The 24,714-nt window shown below is 36.4% G+C and overlaps 5 protein-coding genes across 6 annotated transcripts; 2 read left to right on the top strand and 3 right to left on the bottom strand.

Annotated features, from left to right (window-relative positions):
• Positions 1 to 80: 80 nt before the first annotated feature.
• LOC129569097 (venom protease-like) lies at positions 81 to 4,310 on the bottom strand. Its single transcript, XM_055447549.1, has 6 exons — positions 3,885 to 4,310; positions 1,530 to 1,838; positions 1,348 to 1,413; positions 1,194 to 1,254; positions 959 to 1,116; positions 81 to 560 (listed from the first exon to the last, which is right to left on the bottom strand). Exons 1-6 carry the CDS (start codon positions 3,952 to 3,954, stop codon positions 118 to 120), a joined length of 1,107 nt encoding a protein of 368 aa, XP_055303524.1. The 5' UTR covers positions 3,955 to 4,310; the 3' UTR covers positions 81 to 117.
• A 161-nt stretch (positions 4,311 to 4,471) lies between these two features.
• Positions 4,472 to 11,148, bottom strand: LOC129577506 (uncharacterized). The gene is made up of 14 exons (XM_055464729.1): positions 10,796 to 11,148; positions 8,419 to 9,168; positions 8,279 to 8,344; positions 8,150 to 8,210; positions 7,898 to 8,061; positions 7,540 to 7,806; positions 7,257 to 7,424; positions 6,943 to 6,995; positions 6,336 to 6,468; positions 5,644 to 5,973; positions 5,462 to 5,527; positions 5,340 to 5,400; positions 5,105 to 5,265; positions 4,472 to 5,014 (listed from the first exon to the last, which is right to left on the bottom strand). Exons 1-14 carry the CDS (start codon positions 10,869 to 10,871, stop codon positions 4,530 to 4,532), a joined length of 2,841 nt encoding a protein of 946 aa, XP_055320704.1. The 5' UTR covers positions 10,872 to 11,148; the 3' UTR covers positions 4,472 to 4,529.
• Positions 11,149 to 12,650: 1,502 nt separating this feature from the next.
• On the top strand, positions 12,651 to 17,452 carry LOC129569090 (proclotting enzyme). Of its 2 annotated transcripts, none has more exons than XM_055447525.1 (9): positions 12,651 to 12,762; positions 15,076 to 15,224; positions 15,299 to 15,869; positions 15,957 to 16,042; positions 16,110 to 16,323; positions 16,385 to 16,665; positions 16,723 to 16,765; positions 16,880 to 16,935; positions 17,023 to 17,450. In XM_055447525.1, exons 1-9 carry the CDS (start codon positions 12,705 to 12,707, stop codon positions 17,065 to 17,067), a joined length of 1,503 nt encoding a protein of 500 aa, XP_055303500.1. In that variant the 5' UTR covers positions 12,651 to 12,704; the 3' UTR covers positions 17,068 to 17,450. The 2 variants fall into 2 exon arrangements, with proteins under 2 accessions (XP_055303500.1, XP_055303511.1); XM_055447536.1 differs by lacking the exon at positions 12,651 to 12,762 and adding an exon at positions 14,696 to 14,878 and having other exon boundaries at positions 17,023 to 17,452.
• A 9-nt stretch (positions 17,453 to 17,461) lies between these two features.
• LOC129569114 (red pigment-concentrating prohormone-like) lies at positions 17,462 to 18,517 on the top strand. Its single transcript, XM_055447591.1, has 3 exons — positions 17,462 to 17,583; positions 17,778 to 17,984; positions 18,248 to 18,517. Exons 1-3 carry the CDS (start codon positions 17,512 to 17,514, stop codon positions 18,284 to 18,286), a joined length of 318 nt encoding a protein of 105 aa, XP_055303566.1. The 5' UTR covers positions 17,462 to 17,511; the 3' UTR covers positions 18,287 to 18,517.
• A 74-nt stretch (positions 18,518 to 18,591) lies between these two features.
• Positions 18,592 to 24,317, bottom strand: LOC129569113 (ras-like protein 2). Its single transcript, XM_055447575.1, has 4 exons — positions 23,642 to 24,317; positions 20,430 to 20,517; positions 19,894 to 20,105; positions 18,592 to 19,817 (listed from the first exon to the last, which is right to left on the bottom strand). Exons 1-4 carry the CDS (start codon positions 23,753 to 23,755, stop codon positions 19,620 to 19,622), a joined length of 612 nt encoding a protein of 203 aa, XP_055303550.1. The 5' UTR covers positions 23,756 to 24,317; the 3' UTR covers positions 18,592 to 19,619.
• Positions 24,318 to 24,714: the final 397 nt, after the last annotated feature.

The raw sequence follows: 24,714 nt of genomic DNA on the forward strand, positions 1-24,714 counted from the left end.
AATCTAGCTGTCAGAAAGATTAACACACACATGCCTTTTCTCAATGATTGTATAAATAAATGAAATATGAAAACACAGAATAAAGTTTATATTTTATTAGCATTTGAAAAACGATTTCTATGAATTAATTCTCTCTTGGATCCAATCAATGAAATATTGAACACTAGTATAGACAGCAGGTGTGTCGATTTTTTCGCAATCAAATCCGTAGGAGGCAATACCAATTTGGTAATAACGAAAATCACCTCTCTCATCATAACGGACCGGCTGCAACAACGGGCTGCCTAAATCGCTTTGACAATCGCCTAAACTTCCACGAAAAAAGCCAACACAAAGTACACTTTTGTTGAATTGATTCTCTGATGCCAATTCGCCTTGTTGCCTATATCGCTCTTTACATGACTCATTCTCCAAAACGGTTAGTTGTTGTTCATATGGGAAGTTGGATGGTCTTCCATCCTTTTTTAACAGATCCCATCCCGCAAGGAATGGACGGTAATTAACGAATGAACGACTGCGAATCGGATCATTGGTAGGCAAACATGTGGGTCGTATGCGCGCTGTGAATCGGTAATAAATGCGATTTGTACAGAAGATTCCATTTTTTTAAATGATTAAAAATTTGTGTTCTTTTGATTTTTGCAGAGCGTGTTATGAACTGACGTCAGCTGCTGATATAAGCTGCGTTGTGTTGTTTTAACGCATTTGTAGTGCAAAATTCATATTCCTTTAGTGAAAGGGAAACGTTCAATTATCGATACACATTCTATTTTTGAATTGAACGTTTCCCTTTCACTGAAGGAATATGAATTTGGCACTGCAAATGCGTTGAAACAACGCAACGCAGTTGATATCAGCAGCTGACGTCAGTTAGTGCTGCGGACATCAGCTCATAACACGCTCTGGATTTTTGAAACAAAAGTAATATAATTATATGTATATATAGCGTACGACTTACGTGAAATATGAACATCTCGTTCTAAATACAAAATTGCTATATCATTTGTACCATCTCGTTCATTGTAATTGGGATGCCGTTCTGTTCGGATCACTTTCAAGTCTTGAACACTTGCATCATACGAGCTGAAGTTATACTCGCCCAGCCTAACATTAACCCTGTATAATATCATTAAAGGGTGATTAAAACCAATTGAATTCAAAAATTGAAAGACATTCAATAAAAATGATATTACAAATTCGGGGTAGCACATCGAGCAGAAGTTAACACATGCCGTGTTGTTATCAATGAACCACCTTGAGCATAAAGAAATTATTGATTGATTATATTCATTACATTGATGAAATATATTTTGAGTGATTTAACATTCATTTTTGGGTTTTTCTTACCGCATTTCCATGATGTTTCCCCGAGATTATCTGTATAGCTAATCAATGCCATCCATGGAAAAGCACCTAGCCAATGGGTAAAATATTTGGTGCATGAAATACGATTTCTGAACCACGACTTGTGGTGCTACACGAACAGTTTTCTTTCAGCAAAACATTTCCAAAGGAACATTGGAACTCACCCAGTCTTGATCGCTTCTTATCGCCACTTTTCAATCGCAAATTTTGATTTGAAAAGCCACAACCTTCACTCGGTGTGAGTAATCGCCCTTGAATACTGCTCTCTGTCAATTGATTCCTTCTGCCATCGGATGGACAGCAAACAAGTGGTTTTATATGGTCGCAAATTGCATTAGACTGCCGAATATACTGTCTATAAGAATTGTCATAGCTTTTGCCAACCAACTCGTTTAGTACGGTCGAACATTCTTTTATATGTTTGCAAGCACCTTCAAATTGATTTGGATCCTGACAAAACACTGTCCCTTCATCTAGTAAATCAAAGAATGGAAGATGGAACAAATTGTGAGCTTCAATAAATGTGAGCAAAGCAATTCTAAACAATGGAACAAAATAATCAATTATAAACAATGGAATCGCGGCGTCATTTTGTGGATAAACACCTAAATTTGTAGGTAATCGCAATTGCTTTCGATCCCACCTGACCGATTCGTGATATTTGCTCTTGTTCCAAAGTCACACCACTGAAAACGACTTCAAGATTTTGTATGAAGATCTTTGGCTGAATGGTTATTGTTAACATATTTTTGTGCCGTTCTCGGAATTGGTTGGAATTCAGAGATGACTTTAGCGCACCCAAGTGCGCTACAGCGCATCCGAGTGTTTGTGTTGTTTTTTTTGTTTTTTTCTTCGTTATACTTTACCTTTTTGGTCAAAGAAACTTTGTATCAATATTTTGTGTAACATAACAAAGAACAGTTTTTGAAAAACCACATTTATATTAGTAAAATATGAAGAAAAAATCCCCAAAAGTAGAAATTGCGTAATATTGCGAAATTGAGCCAATGCGCGTAATTACTAGGTACATATGGCCACACAATGCGAATACCGGGAGCAGAAAATGTAAGCTCTTCTTCGTTATGTTACACAAAATATTATTTAAAAAAAAATCCTGGCCAAAAAGCTAAAGTAGAACGAAAAAACAACAAAAATACGCGGGTACGCTGTAGCGCACTTGGGTGCGCTAAATTCCTCTCTGGGAATTTTATATGACGAACTTTTGATGAATGGTTTATCACTCTTTCGGCTTTATATAACCTTTGCTTACCATTGTAACCGAACTAAAATAAAACGAATTACATACGTAATCCAAACTTTTCCGCTCCGCGGCAATTTGGTTTACCCCCCGCTTAGTATTTAACCAAAATTGCAATGAAAACTCTTTTCATAGCACTTCTGAGCTTGAAAAATAACTATTTTGACCATTTTCTATATAAAAATATCATTTTCGAACAGAATTTCAAAAATTTCAAGAAATGTCGGTTTTGGACCAAATTTATGGGCAAGTAGGTGCTTGGTTGTCCGAAGGTTCCCATTATTTTTGCAAAAAAACATCAGTTTGCCTTGACCAAAACCCTAGAAAATGGCTTTTTGGGTGATTTTTCATACAAAAATGTCTTTTTCAGAGAAAACTTCAAAAAATGTCGATTTTAGGCCAAATTTATGGGCAAGTAGGTGTTCGATTGTTTAAAGGTTCCCATTTTTTTTTTGCAAAAAAACATCAGTTTGCTTGACCGAAACTCAAAAAAATGGCTTTCTGAGTGATTTTTAATACAAAAGTGTATTTTTCGGAGAAAATTTCAAGAAATGTCGATTTCAGGCCAAATTTATGGGCAAATTTACGCCAAAGATTTCGGCTCTTACAGATCTCAATTATCTCGTCAAATTTTTGAGATATCCGGTGAACAAAAAACGCGAACGCGAACGACGTTCGCACATCGCAATTTTACACATTTTTCATAGTAAACAACATTTTTTTGGGGGCAAATAGGTTTTGATCGATAGGATTTCATCCCTTCTACTTTGCATAGTGTACAAATATGTGCTTTTTTAAGCTTGGCGCGACGTTATAGTGGTCCGAAAGAGAAGATGTCATGAAGTGTTGTGTAGTACCAACCAATATTTTACCTAAAAACAAAGTTTTCGGAAAAGTAATATGCAAAATATTGACGTATTCGCTCAAGGTCACGCAGTGAATCAAACTCGTGCGACACAACATTCGTTTGAACTTTTGTGTGATTTACCGTGTTGTTATTTCGATACACTGTCACATCAAGAATGCTTTTTGAGAGAAATTTTTGGGTTCATTACGACTCTTGGAATCCGAATCAAATGTTTTGCTTGAATGCGAAGTGTCGACGAACTAATTTTCGTCCAAAATCGTATTTTGTTTGAAACAATTTTTAGCATAATTTTGAATACAAAAAAATTGACACCTCATGCGTGAACAGAAACGATTTGAGCTCAGAATATTTCATATTTATTCTAATACATCACTTTTGCAATTTGAAACCAACCTCTAGCATTGATTTTGATCACCAATAGAAGAATTATGCTCGCAGCCACAATCAAAAATCGATCTGCCATTTTTAAATTAAAAAAAAATAGTTCACACACTACACAACAATTTATTTGTAAAACAAATGCACGTGCATCTACAGTTGTATCACTCTGATTTACACTGATTGAATGTAATCACCACAGTTAATACGACCGAAGTTTGATCAGTATTCGTATGTCGCTTGAAATGCGCGAAACCGAATGAAACCGCGTTTGGTCATCGCTTGCGTCGAAACGCTGACAGAAACTAATCGACAGAGATCTGATTAGCATTCGCATGCCAACCTACCGCATCTAACGACGTTCAACCATCAATCGTATGTTCATTGATGTATTTACGTTCATCCGTAGAAGTGAGGCAGGCTTGTTGGTACAAAAGTTGCGTTGTTCGATTTGTGCGAGGTGATTTTTTTCGAATATGTTTGCTTGTTTTGATATTTTAAAATAAGATACAAGAATTAAAAACCGTCTTTTTGCGAAACTTTACCTCAAACTTTAAAATATTCATTTATTCAATAGATTTAAAATAAGTTCGAGTCACTGAGAAAAAACGCAAAAATGAGAAGAAATAAAGTCTTTAAATTGTTCTGAAAATATCATGCTTAAAATGAATAATTGTCATTGTTGTTGCGAATTTTCGTGCGATATGGAGTAACAATCGGAAGTTTCTCTACAATCCAATCGATGAAATGTGAAACGCTAGTGTAAACGCCTGGTGTATTTGTTCTTGCACAGCCAATACTATATGAAGCCAAGCCAATTTGATAAAATACAATTCGTCCATCATCAACACGAATTGGTTGCATTAATCCACCTCCTGAGTCAATGTCGCATTGGTCACGTGTTCCATTTAAATTTCCCGCACAAATCACAGATGATCCAAACTGAACTTCTGAAGCTAGTTTGCCTAGTTCTCTATATCGTTCCTTGCATTGTTCATTTTCCAAAATTAATATAGATTGTTCTGATAGAATATTCGATGGTTTGGAGAGTCCACTTTCCTGAAATCGACCCCATCCAGCAATGGACGGCAATGCCTTACTTTTCAACGGTCCATTTACAGGCAAACAAATCGGTCGAATACGTACTGTAATACGATTCAAAAAGAAATATTGTAATGCAAATTGGTAGTGAAAAAAAACTTTTTCATTTCGCAGCCTTAGTTTATTGGACTCACGTGAAATATCCACGTTTTGTTCAAGGTATAACAGTGCAATGTCATTTGTTCCATCTCGTTGATTATAGTGGAGATGTGGTGTTGATTGAATCACCGTTACATCTCGAATGACTCCGTCCGTCGTTGAGCTGATGTCATGTTCACCCAGTCGAACGACTGACCTTCATATTTCAAGGAAAATCGATTAAAATCTCCTTTCTTATTAACATTCAAATCGTTAATTTATTCTACGTACAACGTTGATGTGATGCAATGTGCAGCGGTGAGTACGTGCCGGGTCGTTATCAATGTGCCGCCTATTTGTCAGAAAGATTGTTCAATGATTTTGCCGAATAAATGAATCTTCATTAGTTTTACCGCATTTCCAGGATATTACGTCCGGACTGTCTGAGTATCCAATTAATGCCAACCATGGAAAAGCGCCTTGAATTCAAAATCAAAACAATTTTTCTTGAAAAATTTCTTTAAAGAGTTTCTACCATTTTACAATATTTCGGTCACCATTTAAACATTCAATAATAGTTTTTACATTAACCAACCTTTAGCCGACCGGTTACTACCAGCAACTTTAGTGTGTGGTTTATTTGTTAATCCGCATCCTTCTTCAACACTGAGCAAACGTCCTCTAATTCTTGGATCAACTGGTTCAACTGTTTCAAAATGTGGCACCAATTTTTCATCGTACGGACAACAAACGAGTGGTTTTACATTGTCACATTTTGTATTTGATTGTCTTATGTATCGTACAAAAGCACTATTATTACCGCTAACGATCAATTCACTTAGAAGTCGCGGACATTCTTTGATATGTTTGCAAACACCAAACAAACCAGATGGATCATTGCATGGCTGATCTGTTAATTGTAAACCTGTGATAAAAAGAGAAAATATTGTTATACAATCGATGATGAATAGATGCGTAGAAATGAATCCATTTCAGAATTGAAATGGACTCGAAACTGCGATTTTATTGATATCAAAATATATTGTGTGTTCCGCTGTTGCTATTTTTAGCGAATGCATAATGTAACAAGCAAGTCTTTTTATAGAATTCATTTCACGACACCCATAAAATCCGATGTGTATTTAAGAATTCATGAATAGCGACAGTGCTTTGTTTCAAGACCACTTAATCAATCAAACTAGTTTGGAGTTCACTTCAATTTTGCGTATTTTCCCATGACGCGGACCAAATGATAAGTTATGATTCAAATAGAACTATGTTCAGTACCAATTCTAATGCAAATATTTCGCTCTGGACACAAAACAACTTCAAATGAACGATTGATATTTTCTAGGGTTTCTTTAGGACACAAATATTTCGTAATTTTTTTTTGTAGTAAGCTAACCATTAGCGTTGATTTCTACAACAGTAGTGATGAAAAGAATTATCCTCAACGTGAAGTTAAGTGGTTTATCCATTTTTTTATTAATTTGTTTTCAAACACTCAAAATTATCACAGCATAAACAAGGGTTTTTTGTCTTTATTCCCTTTATGGGAAATTATTTACGAACAGATCGAATAAAAAAAAATTCACAGATATCTGATGAACCATGTTTCGATCGAAAGATGCGCACAATCTAGCAAATACCGTGTATTAATGTCAAAATATTAAAAGAAACTGATCGGTAGGAGCATGATCAACAATCAATAATACGTTAACTCACCGCAACTAATGACGTTCGACCATACATCTTCTCCGGTTGTTTACAAAGTGGCTTTTTGTTTAGTCGTAGAAAAAAGAAGCTTCAAATGTGCTGCAAGCCGGTTGAAACGATAGTGAATGCTTGGGATTTGCATGATAATCATAAATATGGAAATACGCAATCAAATGACCAACACGGAAATAGCAACGGTTTTTGAATATAGAATACCGAAATTCTTTCGAACTAATGAAACAAAAAGCATAAAGAAACGAAAGAGTTCCCATTCATTCATGGCATTGTGACTTATTTCAGAATTTTTTCGGCTTTGATTCAAGTACAAATAAAAAACAATATTTATTGAATATTTCAAAAATTCTTTTCGCAATTAATGATGTAAATAAATATAAAAGTTTGGGCTTAAAATTAAATCTAGATTTGCATCTATTTTTAAGTTGATCTTCACGGTATGAATCGCACAATTTTATAACTAATTAATTTATTGACTGATTTTCTCTTGGATCCAATCGACAAAGTGTTGAACGCGAGAATAAACGCCTGGCGTATTTGTTCTGGCGCACCCAATACCGTAACTAACAATCCCGATTTGATAGTAATGGAATTCAGCCGTCGCTTCATTTCTAATGGGTTGCATCAATGGGCCTCCCGAATCACCTATACGTAAATATGCAAAGAATTGTAGATTAATATTTTTGAATCTTATTAACAATTTAATCTAATCAAAATCAATTTAATATTTGACATGTAATTAAGTTCTGACATAATTTACCTTGACAAGAGTCTTTACCGCCTTCCAAGACTCCTGCACAAATGGCTGTGTCACCAAATTGTTTCTCTGTGATTAGTTTACCCTGTTTTCGGTACTGTTCTTTGCATTCGAAATTATCGAGGATTGGCAATTGCAGCTCTTGTAATACATTCGATGATTTTCCACCTTCCTGCAGTCGGCCCCATCCTGCGACGAATGGTCGATAATTAACAAATGAGCGGCTTCGAACTGGCTCATTGACTGGCAAACAAACTGGTCGCACACGATCTAACAGAACGAAAATTTCAATATTTCATCAAATTAATTGGCAAATGCACACAATTTCGATATCATTTTAATGATTAATCGATGAGCTCACTTGTGAACGCGCTGACATCTCGTTCAAGATACAAAATTGCAATGTCGTTTGTTCCATCACGTTTGCTGTAGTCAGGGTGTCGTACGGATCGGATAACCTTAATGTCTTCAACATCTCCATCGGTTGTTGAACTAATGTCATGCTCCCCCAGTCTGACCAGTGTCCTTCATGTTTTTAGTGAAAAATGATTGAAAATCAAGTTTTTGGCTATTAATATTGAAATGTTGTGAATTTTTAAACAGTTCAACATACAAGGTGGATGTGATGCAATGCGCAGCAGTGAGTACGTGCCGTGATGTTATCAGTGAGCCGCCTGTTAAACGAAAGAAACATTGATACATTTTTCCTGAATGAATCGAATTATGTAATTCTGAATCATACCGCATTTCCAAGACTGATCACCCAAATTGTTTGTATATCCAATCAATGCCATCCACGGGAAAGCGCCTGCATTTCAGAATTAAAACATATTTTTTTCTCGTAAATCATCATTTTAATTTGAAATTTTGACTTGAGCAAACCTTTTTTTGACGTGTTTCCACCAACAACTCGATTGTGTGTTACATTTGATTGGCCACACCCTTCATCTTCGGTGAGTACTCGTCCTTTGATAAATGGAGTGGATGGATTATCTGGCTGAACTGATTTATTTTCATGTGGGCAGCAAATGTTAGGTTGAATATTACGGCATTTTGCATTTGAACGTTGAATGTATTGCACATAAGCCGGATCTTTGCTTTTGGCAATGAATTCATTCAAAACTGCTGGGCATTCTTTGATATTTTTGCAAATACCTTCCAAGCCGTTTGGATCGTGACATGACTCATCGGTTAGTTTTGAGCTAGTATCTGGAATAAAAGGTTGACTTGTTGTTCGAAGAGTTGTTTGTGGTGTTGGTGGTGTAGTTCTTTGCGTTGTGACTTCGGGTGGAATTTCTTCCGGCTGCTCAGGCTGTGGATCGAATGGTTGAGGCTGAGGCTGTGGATCGAATGGTTGAGGCTGAGGCTGTGGTTGTGGTTGCGGTTGCGGTTGCGGTTGCGGTTGCGGTTGGGGCTGAGGTTGTGGTTGTGGTCGATTAATAATCGGATCACCACAACAAACAAGCGGATTTCGGTTAAAACTTCTAGTGCCACAATTTCGTTGCGCTGTCAACAGGTAATTGATAACCTGTGGATTGCGCTGATTTTGGCCGTAGAAATTCACCAACGAAGGACATTGCGGCAACACTACACAAGTACCAAACGAATTATTTGGCGTATAACATGACTCACCTAATCATGCAACCAATGACAAAGGACAAAACCATTAGAATAATATTACGTTTGCACAAAAATGTTGTAAATGTCTAAAATAATGATGGATATCGACGAAAAAAACTCAAATTCTACAGTTCGTCATTAGGATTGGAATTAGTATTATGTGCACATGCTCAACAATCACAAATGGAACGAGTTTATCAGATATTGTTTATGCCAAGGTGCGAAAATAGTACGACATTTCAAAAATGCCGCGTATTTTAGCTACAAAATGAACTCCACTTCACATTGATTTGCTATATACCTCAGTGGCGCTAGTATCGTGAATGGGGAAAATTGACAGCTCATCTTCCGAAACATGGTTTATGCCGTTTGACATTTTTCGTCTGACTGACTTTCCGCACGCAGTAAATAAAATATTTATATACAGTTCATTGTCTCCACGAGCCACTGGCTATGAAAACGATTTGTACTCATTCGAATGGATTATCATTCGTAGGTAGACAAAATGTTGAAAAAAGATGGAAAGAGAAGGCAGACCTTAATCTATAACGGATGATTTAAATTCAGAAAAGTGGTCTGTGTCTTCTTTGAGAACGGCATTTTAGCAAGAAAATCCAGAAAATTAATTCAAATTCTATGATCGTTCGACTGGAAATGTTCCATGGTTATAATAATTTCAGTTCATAACCAGTTTTTGAAATTCGTACGGGATTCCCCGCGCGCGAGAGCCAATAACAACACATATCACACTATACAACGAACATTTAATTGACCGTGAATGTGCGATTAAAGCATTGCCGATTCTTTCGCTGAACGAACACAAAAGGCGGAATATGTATTAAAGTTTACGAATTAGAATTGAATTATGAATCACAAAGTAAATTTCACACTTTAGAAATGGATATAAAAAAGCGCCGTTTCATTAACAACGATAGAGATATTCGCTGACAGTTCCCATGTTACCAGAGAAAATAAGGAATTAACGAAACAACGTTATTCAAAAATAAAATTAATAAAAATCAAATTCATACATTCAAAATCAACTGTCACGGGTGTATTTGCCACGAAATGCGAATTGGACGACTTATTTCATTGCGAAAAATGTTCAAAACGAAGAAAATCAATTGAGACTATCAACCGAAACGAAATTTGTCTCGAGTAAGTCACAAGTTGTCACATTATCGGTCGAAAGCCTTGTCTATTCCACTAATATCCGACAAAAGCGTTTGAGTTGCGTTTGTGAGTGCTTTTTGTAGCGATCAAGTCAAGTATATAAACAAACGATCGTTGATATGCAACACTTGGCGCTTTTTTTCTCTCTCATCAAACTTTGTGGCAATATGTAGTTGATTCAAGGTCACGCAATCAATTAAACCTGTTTCGTGTGTCTGCCTTAATTTTGTGTAATTCAATGTGACGTCAGTTAGTAGCCGAAACACCGTTCACGAAATGTGCAACAACAATTTGCTGCTCAAGTTAAAATGTTTCACTATTGAATCGATTCCCAGACGATCGATTCACAGAAATTGGCCTGGAGAACGTGTTAATTTGAAGGAAGAAAAGATTCCAGACGACGAACTTTTTCCACACATGCCTAAGTACTGAGTCAAAATTGTTAAATTTCCAGTATCACACTGACCTTGTGCATTGATTTGGGCTATTTGCACAATAACCAAAACTACATTCAACGTTATGAACAGATATTTATTTCCCATTTTTCGAAAAACTTTACTTCTAACAATATGAGATGTGTTTTTTTCTATCACAGTTTCACTTAACCAAAATTCCACTCTGTTTTCGGTAAAATCACACAAAAATCTATTTAATCATTCGATTAAGATGCACGAAACCGACGAAAAAGAGAACAGCGGTGCGCTTATTGATTTTTGCTTGCGTCGAAACGTTGAGATAAACTGATCGGTAGAATCTTGATTAGCAATCATTATATATCAATTCATAGTGCGACTAAACGATCGCTTCGACCGTTTATTCGATTCGCTTGTTTGCTCACTGGCTCTTCGTGCGAATGTTGCCTTTGGTCATGGTGGCATACACACACTACACAGCAAGATCATCAGTGTGGTTGTGTTTGCGGACACAAGTAGCGTTAAGCGCCGCCACCGCCGTTTATTTATGTATGGATCTGCAAGACGGCTGATCGTTACGTGAGCGCGACACTTGTTGTTACGGTGTTCAGACGACCATTTCAACAAATATGCTACTTGAATTGATTTACGGCATCTTCGCATGAGACTGCGACCTCTTGGATTATTCAGAATTGTTTACAAATGCATCATGCAGCTGTCACTCGGTCGCATGATATTTCGTTTTGAATCGATTGCCAAGTGGTCAGGCTGTATGTACTAGTAGTATGTAGGTGTGATGACAATCAATGCATACCAATTTTGTATTTTGAAATACTTTTGCGACTTCTTCTAATGCCACCATTTCCGTCAACTTCCCAAGAAAACAGGTTGAAAAAACATCAGTCGCGTGTTTTTTACATTTCGTCAGCGTTTGAAATTTTGCCAAAATTTATTCTCAAAATAAGAATTCGCCTAAGTAAATGTCGTAATAAGAGAGGAACTGTGTTGATTGCATCTCTAATTATTAGCATTAAAATAAATGGCCACTTTGTTAACAGCAGCGACGACTCACGATGAATAAAAAACGTTTTCCCCAGTCGTTATAAAAATAAACGTCGCAATTCGCCATTTATTATGCACATATTTAATCGTAAATTATTTGCATGCTGTGTTCATAATATGAATGAGAAGATGAAATATCTAGTGAAATATGCGGGATTTAGCGAACTTTCTGTACGTGCACTTTATTTTAGCAAGTGATTCACATTTCGTATCAAATATTTGTGATAGAAAATCTGATTGAAAGAATTTATTCTTAGTAATTTTATTATAAATCATCGAACTAAGAAAGTTCCCACAGTGATTCACATTTCGCAAAAGTCATTTTGCGTGTTTTCGTAAAAATCATGCAAATAGAATGGACATGGACAACGCATATGCTCGCGCCATAGAATAACATTTACGCAATTTTTCCAATGATTAATCACATTTTTTGGATATAATTTCATGCTCGTTTGATTTAGGTTAGGAAATTGTTTGGGCCAAATGAAAAATGAAAAACATTAGTCAAATCAGTTAATTGCCGTTAAACTTTTTTTCACTTTCGAATAAATGACGATTTCACGGCATTTTGCAACGTTTAGTTGATTATTATCGGACACATTTTGTGCAGATAATTTGGCGGTTACATCACAGTAGGAAACGCCGTTTGTTCTGAAAAATGAATTCATGACACGAACTGGGAAGCATTTATTTGCGATTTTGTGGCGCAACAGTTTAGTTTGTTACAGTTAGAACATCTTTGTATGAGCGGGTTTGTGGTGTTGGACACAAAATAATAATAGGGCGTTAAAATTAAAGGAGAGAAATAGGAACCCAAAGAATAAATCTTCTTCTGGATAAAAACAAAAAAGACAGAAAGTTCGATAAAAGCGAATTTTGTGAAAATTGCGTGAAAATCACATGAAAATTATGAATTTAATAAGTGTCTTCTTGGCAATAATAGCGTCAGTGAGTGCAGGTAAGTAATTCCACATATCCAGTTTACATGACAATCATTTTTGAACGAGTTTCTCTAGTGCAAACATTTTGTTGGGCCAAAAATAATTATAATTGTTCTGATTCATAGTTGTATTACCTTGCATAAATGACATAAATCGAGTGTTTTTCCTAAGGTTATGTTGTGTTCTTGATATCAATTTGTGGGAAAATCCAAACATTGCCGCTTTTCAGTGTTCAAAGAATCGTATGTGACTTATAATCAACGGAACGGATGCGTGTCAACTTGATACTATGGTATGTTTTGAATGCGCTATGCTTCGTTTCGCTTAGCAAAGTCCGCTAGACATCAAGGTCTTCAATTCAACCGTTTTAAGAATACCAATGTGACGAGGTGAACGACTTGGTTTCAATCGCGTTTATAAATTACAGCGGAACTATTTACGTTTCGTAATTAGGATTTGAATTGGATTTAGGCGACAAGACTTTTTGACCCGTTGTACTTTAAAAACAATGTATTCTTCTTAGTGAATTATCCGTAGAATTTATTCCATTTTCGAGTCTATTAATAGAATATTTTTTGTGATAATTTTTTTTATTTCTATAGTCAACAAATACATTTTCTTTGCATAACAGTATTAGATGAAATGATCGTTGTGTAGTCGAATCAAAATCGGCACCTCATCTGCAAACATATTGAATTTCGTTTGGTATTAAATGATGGCAATCATCATGAGTATGACGATCATTCATCGTATGAATGCGTGAAAATTTCACTTCTCCAGCTAATTCGAGACACATTATCGGCTGCACTGGCCAATCTCAATGATAGAAAAAACGGTAATCCAATGCTCTAATAATTTATTGTCGGGTTTCACAAAAATATTTAAATGTCATGAGTTTGATTCGGCGTGAATCACAACAAAGCAATGAGAAATTTGTTCCAATTACACACAAATGGTTTGAAATAAAAACGAAAGGTTTTCTCAAATTACCCATTCAATTATTTCATCGTACAAAGTGGACTTATTCGCACTGAACTTTCACTTTCACAAATGATAAGCAAATAAATTGGATTAACACCTATCGAAGTAGCTCATTTGCCCGATTAACATCGCTAGTGAAACAATGTGTCTCTTGTGTTTGATTTATATTTATTTCGATTAAGTGATAAATTGTTCTGAAAAACTATCAAAAGATTCATTAATTAGAAGTCTGATAAGATACTATTTAATTATTTATCAAATAAATAAAATATATAAAAGATATTCAACTTGATAATTAAAATGCCAACCGCCGGAGTGACCAAGTTCGTATTGATAATGATTTTATATGAATCGATCGTTCACGCTGAACCAAAGTTGGACACACGAACTGATATGTATTGGAAATTGTGTTCAGTATTCAAATTTTCAAAGTTTTGTTTGCCATACATATGGGGAGCATATACTTATCCATTAATCCCGATTCCTGGTGCCGTATTGCCGATTGCGCCGTATCCATCATTTCCATTGGTAGTTAATCCCACAACATCTTCTCAAAGTTATACAATTCCGACCGTTGTTACAACTACAACCACAAATCGTTCGCCTACCCCACAAATTCCACAGATTCCATCCGGTGTACCTTCACAAGTCATTCCATCAATTGGTGGAATCAATCCATTGGGCCCTTGTCCGCCAACAGTTTCTATTTGTCCGCCAGCGGCTTTGACAGGTCCAATCGATCCACGGCAAGGTATTTTATTCATTCGTTCAAACGAAGACATCTGTGTGCATTTTTCGTCACCGATTTTTGCTGAAGAATAACATTCGAACATTTATTCAAAGGTGTTTTTCGACAATTCAACGGCTGCCCTTGCATGGATCCAAGGGCAATAAATGCACCAGCTCCAGGAGCTCCGTTTCCCGGTGGCCCAGGTGGATCGATTCCAAGTGGACCGATTCAAGGTGGATCAATTCCAGGTGGACCGATCCAAGGTGGACCGATCCAAGGTGGACCGATCCAAGGTGGACCGATTCCAGGTGGGCTTCAAAGCGGCCCTATACCTGGAGGTCTACCTCCTCCGGGAGCGATTCCACCAGGAGCTGGACTTCAAATGGCGCCTCTTGCAAGACCAAATCGTGCTGCTTCGCTAAGTAAACTGGAATAGCAATCTAATGTAGTTTGGTACTTTCATTAACAAATGTGCAAAATTCATCTTAGAAATTAATCAGATTCGAGTATTCTTTTGGCCCAAGAAAATTTTCGTAACTACCGATCATCATTTGATCACCAAAATTTGTATAATCGAATAAAAAATTTCAAAACGATCCGAATGTTTACTCGTTTCTAGCATACAATTGTGATTTTCATGATCATCAATGCACACGTTTAACTAGCTGCACATATTTTGAGAATTTAATTCAGAAAGGTGTCGATGCATTGACAGTTGGTCAAGAGTTAAGGAGACTGTTTTGCGGTTTCGATGGATTCGATATTTTGGTATGATGAATTTGTGTTTTTTTCCAATATTTTGTAGCTCAAGTAGTCTAAAATGTTGAATAATTTGGTTTTAGATTTGTTGCCCATTATCCAGTCTAAACCATTCGTTTTCAACAATTCCACCGATGATTGAAATACATCCAGCGTACGATGATGGTTTTGCAAATAGTCATGGCATTGTTTTTGCCAGCATGAATTCTCACGGTCCGATTTCGCAGCCAATCCCAATTGCACCAAGCCACATTCCAAAACCAGGGGATTCTTCGTTACAATCTTCTGATGTTAACAATGTTTTAGATTTCAATTCAAATTATTCGCCATACAACCCAGTTCCATCACCAGTACATGAAGTACCAGCAAAGCCTCAATCATCATTTTCGTCATCTGGTTTTACTTTTGCTCCGTTACTGGCGGCAACTTCACTTCCGGCGTCATCACAACCAACCGTCAACTCCACCTCTTATCAAATGAGTATCATCAATTCGATGATTCAAGAAGAAAATCACAAACCGTCATCATCAACAGTGCCATCGGTCATACAACAATCGCCAATTTCAAGCCCAAATCATCAATATTTTAGATCCCAATGTGGCATCACCAATTATACGTCATCACGTGTCGTTGGCGGAACAATCACTCAAATTGGTGAGCAATGTCGAATATTTCAGTTGTTAATGACAAAAATGATTTGTCGTCTGTTTTTCTATTCGATTTCACGCGTACATTTTGTAGGTCAATATCCATGGATCGCTGCACTTGGCTATAGCTTACCGAATTTAACCACAAATGGACTACAATTCTATTGCGCTGGATCATTGGTAGATTTTTTTTTCGAAACATAAAACAATATACAGATTAAAAAAACGTTGATTGTTTACATAACAGATAACAAGATCGCACATATTAACATCGGCACATTGCATAAGCCCTTTTTTGCGAGTCGCGAGGTTAGGTGAATATGACTTGTCAAGAGAAAATGATGGAGCGAACCCAATAGATTTCGGGATTGAACGGACTATAGTTCATGAAGAATATTTGCCCGATATCATTTTAAACGATATTGCCATTTTGAAGCTGAAACGTCAAGCTCCGGTTAATGGTGACATATCAATGCATTGAACGTTCGAAATCAAATGTAAAACTAGAATTGTTTTTCTCAGATAAAATTCGACCAATTTGCTTGCCATTATTCGAACCACTACGTTCAGCCGATTTGACCGGGTATACGCCATTTGTCGCAGGTTGGGGATCCACATTTTTCCAAGGGCCACAATCATCAATTCTACAAGACACACAAGTTCCGATCGTTTCAACTGGCGAATGTGAAAAAAGTTACAAAGCCATATTTTCAACGCAAGTTTTTGATAATCGAATCATTTGCGCTGGAAATGGTGCACATGATGCATGCCAAGGTGATTCTGGCGGTCCCTTAATGGTTTCAGTAAGTATAATAAAATGATTTAAACAGGATTTTGTGGTGAAAATCAAGTTTTTTCAGGAAATGTCCGATGGTGATGCTGGTTTCCATTATGTATTAGTCGGTAAGTTCATTTACGAATTTTTCAGATTTTTCAAATAAATAATGGGAAGACGACTGGTTATTCTGTTTCATATTCAATTTTTTTGCTCGTATTCTTGTTTTATAAACTTTTAAGGAATCGTTTCCTATGGGTATGAGTGTGCAAGAGATGGATTTCCTGGAGTCTACACGGTGAGTCACTTATAATAGAATTTTTTTTAAACGTACAGCAAATTATCTAGTAAAATGTTTACTCATTCAAATTTCTTGGTAAAACAGAGAATTTCAACATTTCTGCCGTGGATTCAGCGCAATTTGTCATGAAAAACCAGTCTCCCTAGAGTCTTACTCACATTAGTAATAAGAAAATATTTGTTATTTCATGTGTACAGAACAAGCGGAATAATAAAGTCGATTGAACAAAATAGACATTGATGTAATGTGTATGTCATATGATGAAATAGTTTGGTATGGCTATATTCGGTTGTTTGTTAAAAAAATAAAAGGGGGCTCGTCTACGATGACGACAATGACAAAAGAGCTTGCGGGAAGTTCAAAGTCTTCATTTAATTTGCTGCGAGACATTTCGATTTTGCCTACGAAAACAATTGATGCATTGTCGCGTGGCGCAAAACGGTTCGTCAAAATAGCTCATGGATACCGTAAAAATGTCACCAAATCGCGCGCGAATGACTCCGGAGCAAGTATAAATTCTTGACCAATTTTGCATCTGCAATCAGATAGACATCAATCGTTCAAGCTTGAAGAATGGCCTCACATATCGCTCAAGTTTTCATTGCCATACTCGCCATTGTACTGCTGAATAGTTGTTTTGCCCAGGTAATGTGAAATTGGTGCCGACGGAGGATAGCTATTCTATAAACTAGTTTTATTTAAAGTAAAAATGAAATTAGGAACATATTATTCAAAGAACGAAATTCATCTCTTTTTTGTGTTCAAAAGAAAGTTTTTTACCAGTTAAAAAAAAGTTGTTGCCAAAAAAATTCAAATAAACCATTATTCCATCCAATCAGTTGACATTCTCCCCTAATTGGGGTAAACGAAGTGGATCCAATCAATTGGATATCGGAAATTCAGCGTCTCCAAACCTCAACAACAATGATAATTCCATTGGGGACTCGGCATTCCGCTTTGGAAACGTTCGTAATGTACCAAGTATGAACGGAAACAATTGCAAACCATCTATCGATTCCGTAATGCTTATCTATCGCATGATTCAGGTTAAAACATTTTTACAGTAGTTCCAAATCAGAACTTCTAATTTGTTATTTCAAAAATTGCAGCGAAAATATGATCAAAGCTGAAATGAGTAGTTTGAAGCGAAAATGTTGTACAGAAAAGTTGGGAGGAAAAATTTCAACTATAGTTTACTATACAATTTACTATATAGCTATCCCTTTTCCCATCATCGACATTTTTCCGCTCAACTTTTCTGTATAACGTTTTCGCTCCAAACCACTCAAATCCAATTTTTTTTTCACAGGCCGAAGCTGAAAAGCTCAACGACTGCGATCAGAAATAGAAAGACGCAGCTCTGAATGCAACATCTTCAATCGACCACAGCGATTAAACACAAAATATCAACTTGTCTAAATATCAACCAACAAAATTGAAAAATAATAAATTGAAATGGATGTCTTAATATCAAAATTTTAGTGAAAGAAACTCATCATTGTTTTCGATTTCATTGCAAATGTGAACGCAACTGAACCGATACTTTATATTCTCAAAACAATAAATTCATTGATGTGATTGGCATAAGCGCAAACCGAGTGTTCTATTTGTGAGGAATGTTGGAGGAAAAGAAGAAAAACAAGTGTGACGGAGTTTGGTTTAGTATTTTTAATGTTGTATTTCTTTATTGGCTTAAATGTCAGATTTCTCTCTTTCACATCCCTGTGAAGTGTCGAAACAAAGTCCAAGTGATGCTACATTTGGCTTTGCTTCGTTCAAGAATTTGGCAGTTTTCGGTTGAGTCTACAGTTATTTTTTTTTCGTTCTAAAGTGTAAATGTTAGGTATAAAATACTTTCTCTCTATGTCTGATATGACACGTATATTTCCTTTTTTTTAATTGCACGCGGTCTATTACATGTTTGCTGATTTGATTAATTTTTTTATACAAGTAAAGCTGCTTGTTCTTGAATATGGACATAAAATGGCTATTCTGTTTTTTTTGCGATATCAAATCGCACACACAATTTATTTAAAATTTTCATTGTACTTTCTTTCTCAAAATATTATCAGGTTTTCTAATGAAAAATTGTGAAAAAAATAGATTAAAAAAAACAATTCGATTCTACAAACATCGAAGAAGGCACGTCTATATCTTAATTTTAGGAAACGCGATTTTTGTGAGGTGCAACAATGAACACACAGCTCTCATTTTCAAAAAGGAAGCTGTTCCAAAAACAAAAGTACAATCAAATTGTTCATCAAAATACAAAAGATGCAAAACAAAGGGTATGCTTTCGATCTACATTAAGTTACTTCGTTGCATTGAAAAGAATGACTCCTTTCGATCGTTTAAATAAATTAATTAAGTGGTTGTTCTTTAAAACATCAAACAAAATTAAACATAAAAAAGAATGTGAAACGAAAAAAAAATTAGGGAAAAAACATAGTTGGGTACAACCATGACACATGGTCCATGTGTAAAAATAATAGAGCTAAATCTCATTGTAAAAATCAATGTGAACTGGTAAAATGGTATGAATCGTTTTTTTTTTGGCCAGAAGGATTGATGTCTTCTGTGCTGTTGGTGGTTGGTGGTAGTGGTGTGTAAATACAATGAGGATGAGGCGAATCGGAATTGTGTGAATGGTCTTTCGCTGGTTGTTTCTCTCTCTTTCTCTCTTATAAAATGCAACACTTTCTCTTCGATTTGCGTTTGTAGTTGTCTTCAACATAGGGCCGTTCGGCTATTTGGAATTTGCGAATGATACGCACGAGCTCATGGAACGCTTGGTCCACATTGATACGTAATTTTGCGCTGCACTCAATGTATGGCATTCCAACGGAGCAACTGAACTGCTGCGCTTCCTCCAACGAAACCTATTTTTACACGAACGAAAAATAATTTATTAATTGAATATACATACAATTCCCAATTGCGTATCGCTAGATTTACCCGTCGTTGATGTTCCAAATCCGATTTATTTCCTACCAGCAACATTGGAAATTCATCTCGATCCTTAACGCGTAGAATTTGTTTTTGAAATTTACTAATTTCGGCAAAGCTATTATGATCTGTCAGCGAATAGACGAGCAAAAAACCTTCACCCGATCGCATGTATTGCTCACGCATTGCACTGAATTCCTCTTGTCCAGCTGTATCGAGAACTGTTTGCGAAAGAGAAAAAAAACGTTAGTTCGTTGATAAAAATAGAAATCAATAAAAAAGGGCATTTTTAAGTGAAAATGCGGAAACATTTGATTCATGGCCCGCATTCAATCGCATATGGCTGTCGTAAAAAACAGTCCATTTCGAACGCGATACAAATGTGTAACACAATGGATTCTATTGATTTTATTCAATATGCGTGCACGCAATCATTTGTTCAATTGATTCTTTTCACCAAGGAAATGCCCATTTCATGGCACAGAGGAGGGTGTATGATGTCGTTTTATCAAGTTAATATTCGATAATTAATGACGTTAACTTACTATCCAATTTAGCGGGTACGTCATCGATAACACACTGTTTTGTGTATGAGTCTTCAATGGTTGGGTCATAGTCCGTAACAAAATAGCTCTGGGACAAAAAAAAAGAAATAAGAAAAAGAATTGAAAAACAATGAGAAACAGAGGAGAAAATCGAACATAAAATTAAATATTCAAATGATTGTCGACCAATATTTGATACATGGTGTACTATGTACTGTTCATTGTATGCGCTTTCTTTACGTCAGCCATCGAAACGTAGATAAACAATCGAATCGGTAAATATAGAGAGGATTTTCAGTGGTTCGCTACACCAGACCGACTATACGCAATCGAGAACAGAATGCACAACAGAAGAACGAACAAATAGAAAATACACGGATACACACGAAGCAAAAGATAAACAAACCGCCGATAAAAATGAACACTAAAATGCCAGATGTTGATTTTTTTCACCAACAAACGAATGAACACGAGAAAATGTACAAATGTTTTTCTACTTGGCGTGCTCAAAGAGATTCAAAACGAACGGGTGCCTTTTACGTCGCGTTGCTACGGCTTTGATTTTGAATTGTCGGTACAACAACTGTGAATGGTCTTGACTCGAGAGTGAAATTCTGAAAAGTAGAGAAACTGTTGATACTATCAACTGTTTGACTAAATTTGGACTGGCCAAATATTGGATGTACACATATTATCTTTCATCGTTTAGGTGATTTTATCGATACGATTGCCACGAAATTCCACGAATATCATTAACGTGAAAAGTGATATGGCTTCGTGATACATGACAGCATCGAAACTAGCTCTACTACCTACAGCACTTTTGTTACATTAAAATTTCTTAATAAGTTGTTGATTGGACGGGAATAATTATATTTGTTGGAGGAGTAGTTCGTTCACTCTCTTTCGTTTCTTTGGAGCATAGAAGAATGAGCTTACGTGGGCACAACAAAGCCCATCTAATCAAATACAAATAATTCTTTGCTTTCCAATTAATTAATTTTTCTGTGGTTGTTGTGTGCTTCAACTCGTGTTGCTATGTTGAAAACATCTCAACTTACGATCAAATATTTACGATAGAGTTATGAATTACACGTGCAGGCCGACACACACACACACACACACACGCATGCAAAACCTCCAACGTTTTCAATACGCATCCGTACAAATGAAATCGTGGCTTCGGATGATGTTGCAAGTGAATGTACACTCAAAAGCGTTTCGCCTCTTGTGATGAGTGATGAATGATGTTTCTCCTTTAAATTGCAACCGAGCGAAGTCAAGCACAGCTCGATTTATTCACAAGAAGCTGCAAATAAACAAACAACACAAATTTCTCACACAAAATGAGAAAAGAAACGTACATGAATCGCGCGAAGCGAAGCCTTTGTAGTTCCGTGGACATTGAGGCCCGCGCACTCGCACACTCATCGCAAATTGTCGATTTCAGTTGTCGATTTAATTAGAAAAGCGCTATAAAGCCAAACAAAAATATCGCATCATTTGCTAAATGAGAACAACATGAGCGCATAGTATATAAACATCAACATCGGTCATTTGTTGCTGTGCGTTTCGAATGAACTACAGAAGAAAAAAACGTCTACGTATTGTAGCTCTATCCCGCTGACGTCATGTTTGCTCATATGGAATATGGAGTGTTTGCCGCATTTAATTTGCACTAAAGGTGCTGCTGGCTTGTTGCTTATCGTCTGTGGCTCCAATCGGCTAGTAATGCTGTGTGATTTATGCTAACCGCTCCATTCAATCAGAATGGATTTTGATAGATTTGTGGGAGTGTTCGTAAAATAGCATAACATCGGATTTGTACGCATTTCCATGCATGCTACCATTTAATAATAGTAATACGACGATGACGACGACGACGGCGATGGTGATGGCGAAGAAAAAAAAATTAATTATGCTAAAAGTGGTTTATGTAAGCGTTGAATGGCGCGCGCCACGCACGTCGAATTCAAGGCAATAATTTTTTCACGTTGGCGTAAACCACATCGTAAGAATCGATTTTATCGAAGTATTTTTGTGTTTGTACACCAAAAGACAGAGAGAAAAGGCTGTGACATCAGTGTGGCAAACGCGTCAATTCGGATGGCTGGCTCTGAGTGAGCAAATTTGGGCGACAGGTTATTGAAAGAGATCGTAGAACGGTCATAAACCAAGTACAAACGCAAAATTTCATTTTCAAATCGCCTCCAACGAAAGCATCACAGCGTGTGAGTTTATAAATTTTGTAAAAAGCTGATGTATAAATTTGTTGGGCGCCAAATGAAGGACAAGGTTATCAACCGAAAAATTTATCAAGATATTTTTACGGATCGCAAGTTCTATTTTCATTAGGCAGCCACCAGTAGACGCCGCCCAAAAATAAATCGTCTAAATCTCTTGTCGTGCTGATCGAGACGACAAACGAAGAAGGAAGAATGAAGAATGAATGAAAGAAAAAATCTCATTTGCCATTTCACACTCAACACAAAAAAAACGAGCAATGAATATTTGTTGTAGTGTATTTTTCTTTTTCAGTCATATGATCTCAATTCAAAAGTGCATTTTAATTCATAACTCCGGAGGAATGAGAGCCTGACTCTATGTTTATATAGAAATGTTTCAGCACATCAACCTATTTTATTGCCTCTTATTCCTTTTATATCGCTCGCGTGATTCTCCTTAGATCGGCATTTCTTCATCGCCACCAAACAGTTATGGTGTATTGGTCTTGATTCATGTTGCCTTTCAGGCAAATCCACTTTGGGCGCAAAATACTATATGTGACACGTTCACATGATCTCAATAGATGTTCGTATCGTTGCCACTGTTATAAACACATCTCTCAATATTTATTCAGACAAGAGCGAGAAAAAAAGCCACAACTAAACGTCTCAATTCTGTTGAACATGTTTTATCTTTTGAGTTACGTAGGCAGAGTAGCGTATTAAAACACAGGAGTTGAATATGAATGTATAATCAATTTTTTTGCTTCTTCTCTCTCTGTCTCTCTCTCTCAATCTTTTCTCAGCAGCACCCAAAACCGTGGCATATGGCGAATCTTATTCCATTCATCGTTTTCGTATTTTTTGCTTCTCTCATTCCTTTGATCAGATTCGTCTTTGTCCCATACACACGCACACACCGCGACTCAGCGTTGCAATGGAATAAAAATGCGTTGATTTCATTTAAATAACGTTGCATTCACTCACTTGTATGAATTGAATTGTTATTGCTGACTTGCCTACACCGCCTCCCCCGACAACAACGATTTTATACGTTTGGGTGTGACTCGATGGTCCAGATGATTGATTATATCGCGACATTTTCTCTCAATATTTTTATTTTCTCTCTCCTCGATTGAATTATCACAATCAAAATTTTCAATGGCACTTTTTTCTTAACAACCACTCTTTTCGATTGTTTCACACTTTTTTTGGAATTTTCATACACAATTTATCCACTAAATGCCACCACACACACTGCGATCGACTAAAATCAAAACATTTGTGTCGCTTATGGGCTAAGGCACTTTTTCTTTCTCTATACTCGACCCGAACGTATCGCTCTTACTTCTTTCAGTAATTCATTAATACTCGCGCTCAGCGATCCTACGGTGCTATTGTCGGCAAATACACTGAATACTATTTGAATCTTACGATTGAGTGTGTGGATATGTGTATGAATGGGAACCCACCAGCGTTTGTGTATGTTTGAACGTGTAGTTCGGGCAAATGTGATTGTCAATGCATGAGGGCGCTGTCAGTTGCGAGGAGAACGATATCAAAATTGGTATTAGTTTTTGAATAGGTTGACAGTGCATTCGATTGGGTATTGATAACAAATTTTCTTGTATACTTTAGATGTTAAAAGATTTAGAAAAGGTATCTTCTTAAATGAAAAAAATTATCAAGGGTTTGTTAAAGCAAAACTTCATCGTATTTTCATTAAATGGAAAATAAAATTCGAATTTTTCATTGAAATCACACGGAAACCGTGCCTTAGCACCACAACATCTGACCAAAGTAAACATTCAAAGAAACTTTTTCGAAAAATCTTGATCATTCATCAAACTTTTGAAATTTTATGAAAATCAACTGCAAAAATTCATTGAAGATTTGATTTCCCCATTTTTTAGTATTATTTCAAACTCTCATTTGATATGAAATCCAAATACTGTCTCTCTCGTCACACAACGAATTGGTTTCGAGCGAATTCAAACCCGATTGGAGCGAATTCGATGGCAACACCGAGCATCAACTGACATTTCACGCATACAGCTCAG

Source organism: Sitodiplosis mosellana, unplaced genomic scaffold (genome assembly GCF_009176505.1).
Source record: "Sitodiplosis mosellana isolate CC-2019 unplaced genomic scaffold, AAFC_SMos_1.0 Smas_scaffold_1, whole genome shotgun sequence".
NCBI lineage: Eukaryota > Metazoa > Arthropoda > Insecta > Diptera > Cecidomyiidae > Sitodiplosis > Sitodiplosis mosellana.